This window comes from Labrus bergylta, chromosome 2 (genome assembly GCF_963930695.1).
Source record: "Labrus bergylta chromosome 2, fLabBer1.1, whole genome shotgun sequence".
NCBI lineage: Eukaryota > Metazoa > Chordata > Actinopteri > Labriformes > Labridae > Labrus > Labrus bergylta.
In genome coordinates this window covers 1,549,729-1,563,612 of record NC_089196.1, presented here as the reverse complement: position 1 = coordinate 1,563,612, position 13,884 = coordinate 1,549,729, and the positions used below count along the sequence as shown (strand labels likewise).

Here is a 13,884-nt window from a genome sequence, read left to right as displayed (position 1 = left end):
ACCATCAGTCTAGTTATCATTTACTGAACAGCTCATGTCACTTTGCTCCTTCCTTTAAGCAGAAGACACACACATGCCCGGGGTCTGACAAACACTCCCAGATGTTGCTGCAGAGAAAGACCCATCTGAGCATTTGATGTTATATTGAACCAGCTGTATCTCATTAAGTGACAACATGACATAATGGTTGCCACTAGAAGGTGCTATTAGTTTAAGTGAGTATTTGCATTAGGATGTTTTCAGGCATGGACTTCTATAATCAAACATGTCGCTTTGGTCTGATTTAAACATGCTATATATGACCATGACTGTGCTCAGTGCTTGGACCCAGTTAAAATGAAAATGTGTAAAATGTTTCATCATTTTAGTGATCTTGTAAACATGACCCTTTCATAAAAATCCTTCAGTTTTTTATTTGTCTAATTATTCAGAGATGTAAACAATGCTTGTATCATGCATTTGTGGCTTCTCTATGAGGACAGAACTTTCATCTTTAAGTGTCTTGGTTGTTGTTTATTAAAGTGTTAAAAACAGCCTGGTTCTGCAGGTTGTGAGATTTCATTTAAAAAGGGTCATGTTGTGTTTAGTCACCCATGAACTGGGGTCTTTTTGTAAAAACTACATGACAGTAATGTTCAGTGGTTTGCAACTATTGGGAGCTGAGTATGAATGCAGTTTGTGGAGCAGCATACATTAGTATGATTACAGACAGCTGCTGCAGTGTGGGGAGTGGAAGAAGCATTTGAAAGGTGGTATGGGTGATTGGATAAGAGAGAAAGAGAGAGAGAGAGAGAGAGAGGGCTTCTCTCATCCACTACTGTATATGACTTCTGGTCCGCTGCATTACTCAACAATGCCGTTCCTCAGTAGTCCTTCCCTCCCTTCCCTCTCGCCTCTCCTCCGATCGAGCTCTCTGTGAGCAGTAATCTCCACACGCTCCTGCTGCCTCACAGCTCTCTCTGCACTGCCACAGCACAGCTCTCTCTCCCCTCTGCTCAGTTCTCCCCCCAGTGAGGATGATATCCCCCAATTTGATGAACCAGCGAAGCTCTCATATCTGCTGGTGGCTTCCGAGGGAGACCCCACATGAACGGGCTTACAGGACAAGGTGGTGCCGCGTCTAAGGATCCTCATCAGCTGCACCAGTCTTTGGGTAGGTGCTTCTTCTGTTACTAACAGTGCTGCTTCTGTCAAAGATAAGGAAGGGGGGGATGTCTTAGGAAGAAAAACATCAACTAAAATATTTGCTCTGTAGGTCTGAACTGCTCCAGTGTATCCTTATTTACCCCTTCCCACAATGCAGGAACTATGCCCAGACTGATTGACTGACACTTCAGCTCAGGATTTCTCTTCAGAGTGATGAGTTAGCATTGGTAGCAGCAGGATTATGCAGCAGCTGTATCTGTATGTGAGTGAGCACTATTCTTGGTCACGACACTGAAATGCTGTGTCTCTGTTTGCTCATCTCTCTTCATCGCTCTGCTTACTGTAGCATACACTCATGCAGATGGCTATCACTCCCTGGGGTGGCGTTCAAACTCTGCTCTGTTTGAACATGTTCATAATGAGACGCTGCATGCTTGTGCAGTAATCTGACCAATCTCAAGGAGGACTCATTGAAAATAGACACAAAGTTTAACTGGATGCTTAAGGATTCCCCGGAGCTTCCCATGAGGTGCTGAAACAATTACAACTCAGATTGAGTCCAGGGGGAAGGCAGAATTTATTTTCAGAGTCTGCTTGGGAAAAAAAAAATATGACAAGATGAAGACTGTGGTTGGAAGAAAGTATCTCTATGGTAACAGCAGGTTTTGCCAAGGGTAGAGTGGAGGTGAAGGAAACTTGCTGCTTCTTCACTGGAACAAAAAAGGAAGTGCAAAACTAAACATGGATATGGTTGTGGAAGAGATCCAAGAAGGTGTGTTTGGATGGACGCAGTGATCTCTACAGAAAGTGCATAATTTGATTCAAGACATTAACTTTATTATTTCACTGCTTAAAAGTTTGGTGGTAGGACAGTGCAGTCACATCTGTCAGTGTTTATTTGGATCCATTTTTCTCTCCCTCTCTGCGGAGGAAGAGCAAACAGCGGTAGATGTATAAGAGACACCTGTGTGTATTCAGATGCTACAGAACAGACCTCTCAGTACAAGTTCGAATTGTGATGAGAGCCAATGAGAGCGCTCTTCTACTCCACATCCTCAAGTGGTCATTTTCGCCCAAAGCCTCCTTGTGAAGCCCACACAGTCTTTTATGTCATCTGGATCTGTCATGTAATCATGGACTGCATTTGTGAAGTGGTTTTCCAAGTGCTCAGCATACTTTGTGTAGATTGGGATATTCTGTCAACTTGACCAATCGTGTGATGCCAGAGCATACAGGTGCAAGTCTGTCGCTTGAGTGGCCACGGTGGGGAAAAAAGTGTTTAAGGACCACATCGAACTGAATGAGGCTGTCGTTTTCACAGTTGATGAATAAAACCAGGCACTCAGGCTTTTTGTTGCTTTGGACTACTCTTGCTGTTCTAACAAATTTCATGAGTTCCTTCAATATTTTGACAACACATCTTCCCACAACTGGCTGCTTGGGAACTGCAAACTAGGAGGAGTTTACAAGCAAAAAAATAGATTTTGGGGCAACCATCAAATCACAATGATAAGAATCACCTACACCACTTTGCACCAGAGTGTACCCTGGTCCAGTCAGTGAGATGTGTAGTGAGTGAAATGATAAAGTGATCTTACTATCTGATCAGACATTAAGGAAACATGCTATGTTGAAGTGCTGGCTTCTCTGACAACAATGCAGCAGCCAGTATGTCCTCCTTCTAACTTTAGATTCTGCTCCTGAATGCTCTGGATTTGTTTGGACCAGAGAAGGTAGGCACTTTTAAGACACCCCCCACACGGCCGTTTTGGACGCCCCTCGGTTTGCCAGATATGAGAGCAGTTATCAGGTCAAACCAACAGGTGTTGCAGTGATGGAAGCGGATCAAGAGAAGTGGTTCAGATAGAAGTGATTGTACCCGACCTAAAAAGCCTCTGCATGTTTCTAATAAGCTCCACGAGCAGAAACATGCTCAAACTAGGATCAATATTGGAGATGCTTTTGAAAAATGGAGAGAGGTTAGAACACAGAAAGGTTTACAGACCCATGCAGAGCTGGATAAACACTGAAGCTTCAGTGTCCACCACATGGTGACCTGTGAGAGCATCGACTCTAGAGAGGAGGGGGGGAGACAGCTCTCTACAATGTTTAGAATTTAGACTGCAGTACCCATTTTAACCACTAGGTGTCAGAGTTACATACTGCTCCTTTAATATAAGTATATATTATATAAGTATTTTTTAATCACTTGAAATGTACTCAAATGCATTTAGATATTTATTTACATTCACGTGCATTAGTTTTGAATAAAAAGTAATACATTTCATTTCCAGAAATGTATGTGCTATCAGGTGTGTTTTCTATGGATGAGACTGTATTTATGGAGGTTAGCCTTCGCTGTTCTTCAATGTGTTTATCTGGAAACTGTGAAGCCTCAAGCCCATATTGTGCAATAGCTGCAATAGCAGGAGTACTCATTGTTTGTTACATGACTGTGGTATCAATAATTTGTTGTTGTCATGACAATGGGCATAAAAGATCTCTTAGTATATGTGGAGAGGATGGGCTGAAAGATCAAACTTTGGGGGGAGTAGTAAGGACTGAAAGCTGTATTTTAGAGAGGGATGTGTGCCATGACAGTGCTGCACAGGTCTGTGATTCACAGCTGCCCACGGCCTATACAGCAGCCCTGGCCCATGGTCACCCTGCAGACTGAATGTGGAGCAACACCATGACTGGGATGCAACCTCTCTCCACTCTCCTCCTCTTCAACAACTCTGACTCACAGCTTAGCACACATTATTCAACCCACAAGAAAGAGTCCTCAACAGAGTTGGAAGACAATGTTCCTCGCTAAATGTTACTGTTGTGCAGTTCAAAAGCTCCAATAAACACGAGTGGAACATTTATTACAGTAGCTACATGTAAAACAGTAAAGGCTACATGGTGGTTGTTTTCTGGATGGAAACATGCAGATGTTATTTATTAAAGGGGACATATCATGAAAAATCCACTTCTACAGTGTTGTTGAACATATATTTGTGTAACAAATGTGAAATAAACCCATCCAGTCCTTTGTTTGTGGTCTGCATAAGTCTTACAACACAGAGAAAAATGCTACATTTCAAATGTGCTCTCCTTGTGATGTCACAGTGGGATTCTGATAAAAAGAAACCCCCTCCCCTCCCCTGGTATCTCCACCCATGGACTCCACCCCCAGTCTATAGCTAAAATTTTTGAGCCGGTTGTTAGTACGAATTTTCATGAAATTCATTAATCTTGGTAACTTCATGAAATGTATTATCAAGTCTGTCTACCACGTGTTAACACTCCTACCTTTAGGTGTCTGAAGCTGTAACCTTATATGAGCGAAGCACCTAAGTAGTAGCAGATCTATATATGGAGAGGAGCCAACTATATGTTGTCAGCAACTGTTTGCTAGACAGAGAGTCTACATCTGATACGTATACAAATCAGTGTCATGTCATCTTTATTGTTTTATGGTGATGCACCCAAATAGAAAGGAATTTGTAGGTTGCACCTTTTTGACAGAATATAAGCAGCACTGTGAACACTGTTACTTTGTCAGCACTTTGTCAGTCAAGTGATTTGGAAGCGTGCTTGTTTGATGAAGTTGTCTGACCTTGGCCGATTAAATGGTGTTCTAATCTCCAGTCTGTTTCACGATTTCTTCATTAGATTTATACATTAGAAACAAACCCCACCTAACACCAGTCCTCCATTTTTATTCTCTCTACAGAGGAGTGATGTCTACCAGGAAAACTCAGGGGGGGTCATTATATTTAAAGAGACACACACACCAAAACGGAGCGTTCTGAGAGAGCTGGTTTATACAGGGTCACAAACCTCCTCTGGTGCTTGATTCATGTTATATTTTGACCAAAGCACAGATGTTTCATTTAGAACACAGGACCGTTTGAAAAGGTGGAGGAGGGGGATAAGATGTCCTCTTTAATAAAATCAATCATTTAGAAGTGTTTAGCAGAAACAGAGTGGAAACATCTCAGTGGTTAAACCGTACTTCCTGTCGTCGTAATGAGCTTTTAAGACTCTAGTTATTAATAATTGCTTTGAAGGAACTCATAATTATGAAGGAGGAGCCCAGATGCACAGTCTGTTAGCTCAGCTCGTTGTAGGCAGTCAGCTAGCACCGGGGGTCAGGGAGGAAGACAGCCAGCTTCGAGTCCCATCTGGTGCCTCATGATGGGATGGCACCCTGTAACCACCAACCTTACCACGGGGCGTTCTGCAGAGGAATCACTCCACATTGTTAGGAAGAATACATGTTGTAATCATGCAGTATTGTTTCTGTGTCAGCACAGAGAGATGTATGAGATTCATTATCAGGGAGCCATGAGAGCCATCATGAGGCGCCCCCCCCCGCCCCCCCAGGAGCATTTAAGGATTCTGAGTCTCACAGTCAAAACAGTCGGCTTACTCAGAATCTTTGTGGGATCACACCACCGAGGGCGAAAATAGTTTGCCAGCTGGTTTAAGAACAACATATTTAACAAGATGATTTGACTCTTCAGTGAAAGATGGCAGTGGTGTCAACGTCCCTCCAGGCTGAAGACAAGCTAACCTCAGCTCACCCTTCTCTCATGTCATCATCATCACATGTCACATGCTTCTGCATCATGTGTAGTCGATGAAACAGTTATGAGGGGGCTGTGCTGGCCATGTGGTGAGGTAGGTACGATATAGAAGCTGTGTGTGTGTGTGTGTATGGCGCTCAGTGAGAGATTTGTAGAGTAGAGGGGAGTGGCTCTGAGACGCCGGGGTTAACTGCCCAGTCTTTCTGAGGTTTAGTGGGAGGGTCTCACTTAGGGTCCATCGCTCTACACGGTTGAGTTGTGGGGGCCATGAGGTAGGGTGGGTAGTAGCCTATCAGGAGCTGGTTTCCTTGAATGTTTTTAAGGGTCGTCTTAATGATCTGGAGGTAGAAATATCTGACTGTAGATGTTTGAGCTAACTCGTATTGCCCTTTTTGATCGCTTTGTTGCTGATGACTTATGACAGATTCTGATGAATGGTTCTTTTGGTGATTCCTGTATTTAAGTGTTTTATGTCTGAAACCCTGTAATTGTGCTGCTGCCTGTCTTGGCCAGGACGCTCTTGTAAAGAGATTTTTAATCTCAATGAGACTTTTTCCTGTTTCAATAAGAATAAAGAAATCAGCGTTGTGACTACCTGGAGGTCGCATGTACGGAGTCTTGGTTTGTTGAAGCTGAAGGTGGAAACGCTGTTCTGGTTGTGATGGCAGCTGATGGCCATGGGGTAGGTTATGTAACTTATCAGTAGGGGCGTCATAGGATGAGGGGTTTCTTCAGTGAGCACAAATCATTTTCTTTATGGTATCTAAAGTATCTTGTGTTTGAAAAATCTTAAAAACCTCAATCAACATATTTGTTGTTCCTTTAAAGAAGCCCCTGCACGTCTTCTATGTGATCTTTCTCCCCCGCTGGTCGCACACAGTTTACACAGTGGAATCAGGAGACAATGTAAATGAGAGGTGATGTAAAAATAATCAGGAAGCAGAAACATTCACTCTGAAATCCAGATATGAGCTGAGCTTGTTTTGAGCGTGTTACTGCAGCGAGGAGTGGGAAGTAAAGCTCGGCTTTAAATAGATATTCTTTCTCTCTCTCTCTCTCTCTGTCGCTCATTCTTCTGCCTGCACGCCGCTTGATCACAAAAGCTGCCAAATATATCCAGTGGTGGTAAAAAAGAGGCGGTTGCGTGAATGCAGCGGGCTATAAATAGACGATGTGGAGCTAAAATATGAGCACATATTTGGTCAGCACCGTTCGCATCTCCGGTGGCGTTCAAAACGCCTTCACTGTAAACAAAGATCTTAATGTTTCAAATGAAAAAGTGTTTCTGTTTCTAAAGCGTCAAAGTGCTTCATCTTTAAGATATGTGAAGGTTTGTTCTCTGTATTAAAACCATAATTACTTCTCATTTTTAAATGTGATTAATGCGGGCAAATGAGCTCCATAAGCCTCTAAGACACGTTCACATATTAAGGTTTGACTGCGTGTAAAATCCCTGGTTGCTATGTAAACATTAGGACAGGATGCTGTAACCCTCATGATTAGTGTCACACACATAGGGAAGCTGGATTCTTCCATACGACTGAACGAGACGCCTCCAGACTGAGTGATTAAAGAAGCGTTTTAAAGTTGATTTACTCTCATGCCCCCCCCCCCCCCCCCCCCTTTGTTTGGGGTCTTCTCTTCCACAGAGTAGTGACCACATCCATCCACTCTCTGGATCAAAACGTCTCCTCTGGAACAAAACTGCATCACAAACTCCAAACTGCAAGAAACGGACACATGTCACAGGTATTACTCTTCACATGGTAAGAGTTGATGTTCAGAACGAGAGAAATCAACCCTCTGTGTGTGTGTGTGTGTGTGTGTGTGTGTATGTGTGTCACACTAGTTTCTCTCTTTAACTTATGTGGTGAAATTAAGGTTAACTGCTTCAGAAAACATTAATCAGCTTTTAAATGCAATGGAAAACATTTTTGTGATTTTGTTACTCAACCTTTGTCAACTGTTTTTTTTTGCTAGAGCCACAATCCAAAAGAGTCTGAAAAACAATTAACAAGACAGTTAATAGTTACAGTTTATGAAGCAATGTAAAGCATGGGGTGGTCATTTTCAAAAACTAGCATGATTTTGAAAGTAGCATTCCCTCAGTACTCCATCTGAAGCCACGCCCCCTCACTTACATGCACGAACGCCGTCCCTCCAGAAGTGGACCTCAGCTCATCTCTTACATTGTGTAGAAACTACGTCGTCTCATGTCTCATTCAGCGGTAAGTAAACTCAAAGTATAAACTCCTAAAGTCATCAGTGAGGCTCTTTGAGTGTGAGCTAGAGCACGCAAGAGGTAGAGGACGAGCAGGGAGACAGGGAGGCGTCTGATTGGTTCATCAGATTGGTACCTCGTGCAGACATTGGTTAAAGTTTTTACAGACTTACGCCTGATACAGATGATGGATTTTCTTTGTTCCTTTTTCAGAGAACATGAGTTATTAATTTCTGTCAGGACCTAAAGACAATTTACACCAAAATCTTAAAAAGTGGATCTGGAGGAAATGACCAACCCTGACTTTAAATTGTATAGTTAATTTTAATATATATATTTCTATTAATTGTGCTTTATTCTCTAATTTATCATAATTTGTGTCACAAACAAATTTAATCTGCTCATGTTACTTCTAGGTTCCGACTGATATGAGACTTTAGGAACCAGTATGATTACAGGGAGAAAAAAAAGTTTTTATATATCTACTGATATATCTTTTTTTGATCTATCTTCGATCTTCAGATATGGATGAAATGAAACAGATAACATGCACATGTCTCTCATTTCAACACACTGAACCTTTTTAGTCATAAAAAACATTTTATTATAGAAAGTGTTTCTTTAATTTGAACAGAATTTGTCCAATGCAGATAAAACATAACTACCATGTGGTCATAAATATTTATACATTATGACTTGTAGTAGTGATGTAACGGATCCCAAAACAATATGATGCAACCATCAAGCCAGTGAATGCAAGACAGAGTGGAAATCAAGTTTGGTTCACTTTTTTAAACTTTATTCAAACAGGAAAGATTATAAATCTGAGTCCTGGCAGAGACAGGCAGCAGCACCATTTAAGATAAGATAAGATTTATTTACAGCAGCAAAGAGGAAGGAGGTGTTATGATTGCAGAATTGGTTGTTTTTAACAGGACCAAACAGCAAAACCTGCAGACAGGGTGAAGGGGGAAAGGAGTAAATGGCTCTGAAGACGTGGACATGAAATGGGCTGGATGGAGAAGGTTGGATGGCGTGGCGGAGGTGCTGGAGGTCAGAGGTGAAAAGTAATGGAAGGAAAAAACTAAAAAGCAAATGTGTCAAAAGTTAATTCACAAAAGATCACAGGATGAAAAAATTAGCAAGAGTTGAGCCAACAATCCCATATGGAGAGTAGAAACGATCTGGCAGGGTTTTGAAGCAGCCTGTAATGAGGGTCAGGTGAGTACATGTGTGTGTATGTGTACCGGGATCAGGAAGCCACGCCCCCAGCCTCTGAAAACACAGCGGCCCTTCACAGTTCCGTATGCAGTGCAGACTTTTCAGTAGACTGAACATTTCAGTATGGATACTAACTTCCTGGTTTTATGCTGTATGGATCGGATGCATCCTTTCAGGAAATGAATTGTATTTTTATACCCACAATGCTGTGCGAAATTAAATGTAAAACGTCACTTCACGTGCGCCTCCAAATCAAAACAAACAAGCGTGAAAAAATAAAATAAAAATGTGGACGGATGTGGTCGGTTCGGTTAGCGTACCTTTCAAATGTTTAAGGCAGGGTTGGTCATTTTTAAAAACTAGCAGGATTTTGAAAGTAGGATTCCCCCTCTGTGCTCCCTCTAATGCCACACCCCCTCAGTTTGAGTTTGAGTGTGAGCTAGAGCACGCAAGAGGTAGAGAGCGAGCAGGGAGACAGGGAGGCGTCTGATTGGTTCATCAGATTGGTACCTCGTAGCAGACATTGGTTAAAGTTTTTACAGACTTACAACTGATACAGATGATGGATTTTCTTTGTTCCTTTTTCAGAGAACATGAGTTATTAATTTCTGTCAGGACCTAAAGACAAGTTCAACCAAAATCTGGATCTGGAGGAAATGACCAACCCTGCCTTTAACTTGTTAAATTGCCTATATGCGATGTGAAGTTTAGTATTATTTACTGAGCCATCGTCAGATCACATCTGAGCCGGAGTGTCACTAACATGAGGCGGGCTAAGGATGTCACTTCACCACTGAACCACAACACAGACCAAGTAGGAACAAATATCAACCTATACTGAGCAGGAGGTCCTAACAGTTTACAGCAGGGAGAGAAGGGAAGTCTACTGTCAGAGTGTGGAGGCACTTTGTAATGAGGAAGCACCCAGAGAGAGCCACAGCAGCAGGAAACAACAGAGCAACAAAAAACAAAACATAAATTACAGAACCACCACAGGAGGTAGAAAAAAGAAGCACACAGTGCAACATAAAATAAAAACACAATGAAAATAGTTGAGGAGCCTAAACACATTACAGAGTTTCAGCCACACATCAAATACAATAAAGAAATACATTATTAAACATTAAATTACACAAATAATACATTTTAAAAAGACAATGTTTGTCAATGTTTGTCCGCCTCCAAGTCAATTAACATCCTCTTAAAAGCGTCCAATCAGAGCAGCTGGTTAAGTCTCAGCTCTGTTTGTGATTGGTTCAGAGTAAAGGGAGTTCAGTTCAGTTCTGACTTTTAGAGCAGACGGTTAAAAAAAGGTCCTGGGATCAGGAGTGTAGTAATTTCTGTGCAGTATGGTTGGGTTACATGTTGACCCAATGCTTCACTCTGTTGTTGTTTACAGAACCGTTGTGAACATGTGTCTGCGTTCTGACTGTGATCGTGTTAGCAGACGCTTCCAATGCTGTTATTGTTTCTCTGAGACCTGCTGCTTCTCTGCTCTCCAAAGCCCCCCCGGCCCTGTAACGCTGTAATGACAAATAACATGTTCCACTAAACACATGCAGCCCTGCTCTTATAAGTGAAGAGTCCATGGTGTGTTGTGATCTCTAGGTTGAGCAGGAGATATCACTCGTCCAGAGGAAGATGTCTGACCTGGAGTCAGTGCTGCAGCAGAAGGATATTGAGTTAAAGGCCTCAGAGACCCAAAGGACCATCCTGGAACAGGACCTGGCAACCTATATCACTGAATGTAGTGTGAGTAGTTACCGACATAAGAAACACCTCTCATCACACCACAGATTATACTGTATAAGCTGGAGCCAGCCGATGAATCATTTGCATTTCTGTGTTTCAGAGTCTAAAGCGCAGCTTGGAACAGGCTCGAATGGAGGTGTCACAGGAGGACGATAAGGCTCTGCAGCTCCTGCATGACATCCGGGAGCAGAGCAACAAGCTGCAGGAAATCAAAGAGCAGGTATAGGATTGCATTGTGGGTGTCACTTTAGTGGGTCAGTGGATTAAATATATGCTGTGTGCTCCTCATTGTTGTAGACTCAGAACTGAATCGAGGCACGGTATAGGACGGATGACTGATCATCACTACTGATACGGTTTCAGGAACAATCATTGCACAGTCCTTAAGATGGAATGATCTGTATCTTGGTTTGATTTGTTCTCATTCTGTAATGGATGTTAGAGCTGATGGGTACTCTGTTCTGTTTGTAATGCATGAGGCAGGAACGAATGAAAGCATGGTAGGAGTTCTTCATGATGGCAGTTAGAGCGAGCAGGCCAAGCCATCAAAGCTGAATGTGAATGTGTGGGTGTGAATTAGCACATGACGTTAGAACCAAACCACTTTCTATAGAGCTACAGTCACTTTCAGATGTGACACCTGCAGCATGTTTACCATGCCTCCTGTTACACTGCCCTATATCTGTGAGCGACTGTGCTCAGCTGCATGGTGCTGCAGTGGTTAGCTCTATCCCTTCACAGTGAGGAGGTTCCTGGTTTGAATCCCAGTCCTTCAGGAGCCTCTCTGTGAGGAGTCTGCATGTTCTCCTCGTTCGTGTGGGTTCGTGTGGGTTCGTGTGGGTTCTCTCCGGGTACTCCAGCTTCCTCCCACAGTCTAAGACATGCTCGTTAGGTTAACTGCTGACTCTAAATTGTCTGTAGGTGTGAATGTGAGTGTGTCTGGTTGTCTGTCTCTACATGTCAGCCCTGTGATTGGCTGGTGAACAGTCCAGGGTGTAACCCCGCCTCTCGACCAATGACAGCTGGGATCGGCTCCAGCCCCCGCGACCTAAAGGGGAAAGCGCTATAGAAGCTCTTTTTAAACCCTTATCGTTTTTATGACAACACTATAAAATATAATAATGCAGTTCATGCAAAGTTCGCTCTGAGGCTGAAATGCAATCTCATCTTTGAAATGTGAAAGCAAAGTAATACAGTAATGCAAAGTCATGTTGTTATATAATCTGTGGATCTGTGCAGCGACTCTCTTTAAAATCAGAGACACTATTAATGGAGAAGGAGTTTTGTTGTACATGCAGCCTTTCATTACTGAAATCTAATTCCATGACTATGTGGCATGTTATGGGTGTGTGTGTGTGTGTGCAGGATATTGAGTTAAAGGCCTCAATATGTGTGTGTGTGTGTGTGTGTCTCTGCATGTGTGGCAGCACTGCATGGGTGTTGCCAACAGTGAGAATGAAACTGTTACAAAGATTGACAGCTGAGGACAATAAACACATACACAGCATGAAGAATCATCCTCCTGGCATTATGCACCATCTTTAAAAAAAAGAAAGGTAATAGAAATGAAACCTGTTTTCCACAGCCTACACTTGTGCCGGTTACTAAGCACTGAATACATTGTGCAATGGTTGCCATGGTGACGAGAGCCCTATACCTAAGAGTGGAGAGAGCAGTGATGCAGTGGGCAGGCTGTCGTGCTGAGGTGCTGAGGCCTTGGTTCACGCTGCTCTGACAGAGTTTTTGACCATTACTTGAAATAACAGCTTGAAATCAGTGGAAGTCTGTTCCAGAGGTTTGCACCCGCTTCTCAATTATACAACATGTTTTCCTAATGAACCCTCCAGTGACGTTTCATATCTTATACTGTGCACACCTGGTCAAGGTAGAAAATGCATGTTACCAGCAGCACTTCATACTGAGTCAACATCACAGAGGACACTTACAGTTTCTTTCCTGAAGTCCCTGACACATCAAGCACACTTAACATGAAGTTCACTAGCAAGGACCTCGCCACAACCAAATACATTTTAGATATTCAATGATAGATCGTATGAATGATGAGATGAATATATGCTAAGGTAATGATTTCTGATGTTTTTTTTTGTTTTGTTTTTTAACTGTTATTCACCAAAATGTGCATACACACACTCACACAATAAAAAAAAGAGATACAAACAAGAGGGGAACTGTGGTACGATACAGTTTTGCAAGCAGATTTAGACAAAAACAAACAAACAGTAAATTAAATGAATGAATTAGAAAGAGGGACAAAATAAGTAAATGAGCAAACAGGACAAAGAAAAACATGGGGACAGTATAATAAGAAAATGATGTAAAATAAAACTGGTGGGATAGGTTGTACACATGGTGACGATTTTTGGTGTTATTTGTTTGCAGAGAGAGACTCAGGATGGGGGGATTCGGGCTCAAGCGTAATTCTGCCCAAGCTGATCACGGCCCAGACTGTGCCTAGAATTAGACGAAAGAGATGGAGGGACGAGGAAGGAGGGTGAATGAATGAGAGTAAGGGGATTCTCACTCTCATGTCAGCCGACTGAACATGTCCAAGAAGCTTTTAAAGGAGACCCTGTAGAGGGAAATAATTGGATTGGAAACCAGCATGTGTCTTGTCTGTTTCTGCAGTTTCAGGAGTAGATACTCTCTAATGCATATGTTCTGCCTCTGTGTTCCCAGTGGTGCTTCTCAGCAGGGCTTTTACACCAGCTAAATCCAGCATTCATCTTGAAAAGCATCTGTCTCCCACGCTCTGTCACATGACTGCAGTGTTTATGGTCCTCATGCAGAAAGCTTTGTAACGTTGGAACAACATTGCAGAGATAGTAGATATTTCAGAGAGAAGCAATCTTGTGCTGCTGGTGAGACCTGCAGAACAATATGCAAAGTTATAGTAAACGCTGTCAGCTGCAGCTCGGTAACTACAGAAGAATTTATCTGCAGCTCCAA

General features: G+C 42.5%; 1 protein-coding gene across 16 annotated transcripts in view; it reads left to right on the top strand.

Moving 5' to 3' along the window:
- The first annotated feature begins 843 nt into the window (after nt 1–843).
- LOC109985914 (citron Rho-interacting kinase) overlaps nt 844–13,884 on the top strand; it is a 51,998-nt gene continuing 38,957 nt past the window's right edge. For 9 of the 16 annotated variants that reach the window (XM_065962650.1, XM_065962649.1, XM_065962643.1 and 6 more), the window contains exons 1-4: nt 845–1,153; nt 7,378–7,472; nt 10,774–10,917; nt 11,018–11,137. In XM_065962650.1, the coding sequence (XP_065818722.1) occupies nt 1,087–1,153; nt 7,378–7,472; nt 10,774–10,917; nt 11,018–11,137 (426 nt within the window). In that variant the 5' untranslated portion in view covers nt 845–1,086. Of the gene's footprint in view, nt 1,154–7,372; nt 7,490–8,879; nt 9,005–10,773; nt 10,918–11,017; nt 11,138–13,884 lie in introns of all 16 variants that reach the window. The other 7 variants (XM_065962640.1, XM_065962636.1, XM_065962645.1 and 4 more) reach the window with 6 other exon arrangements.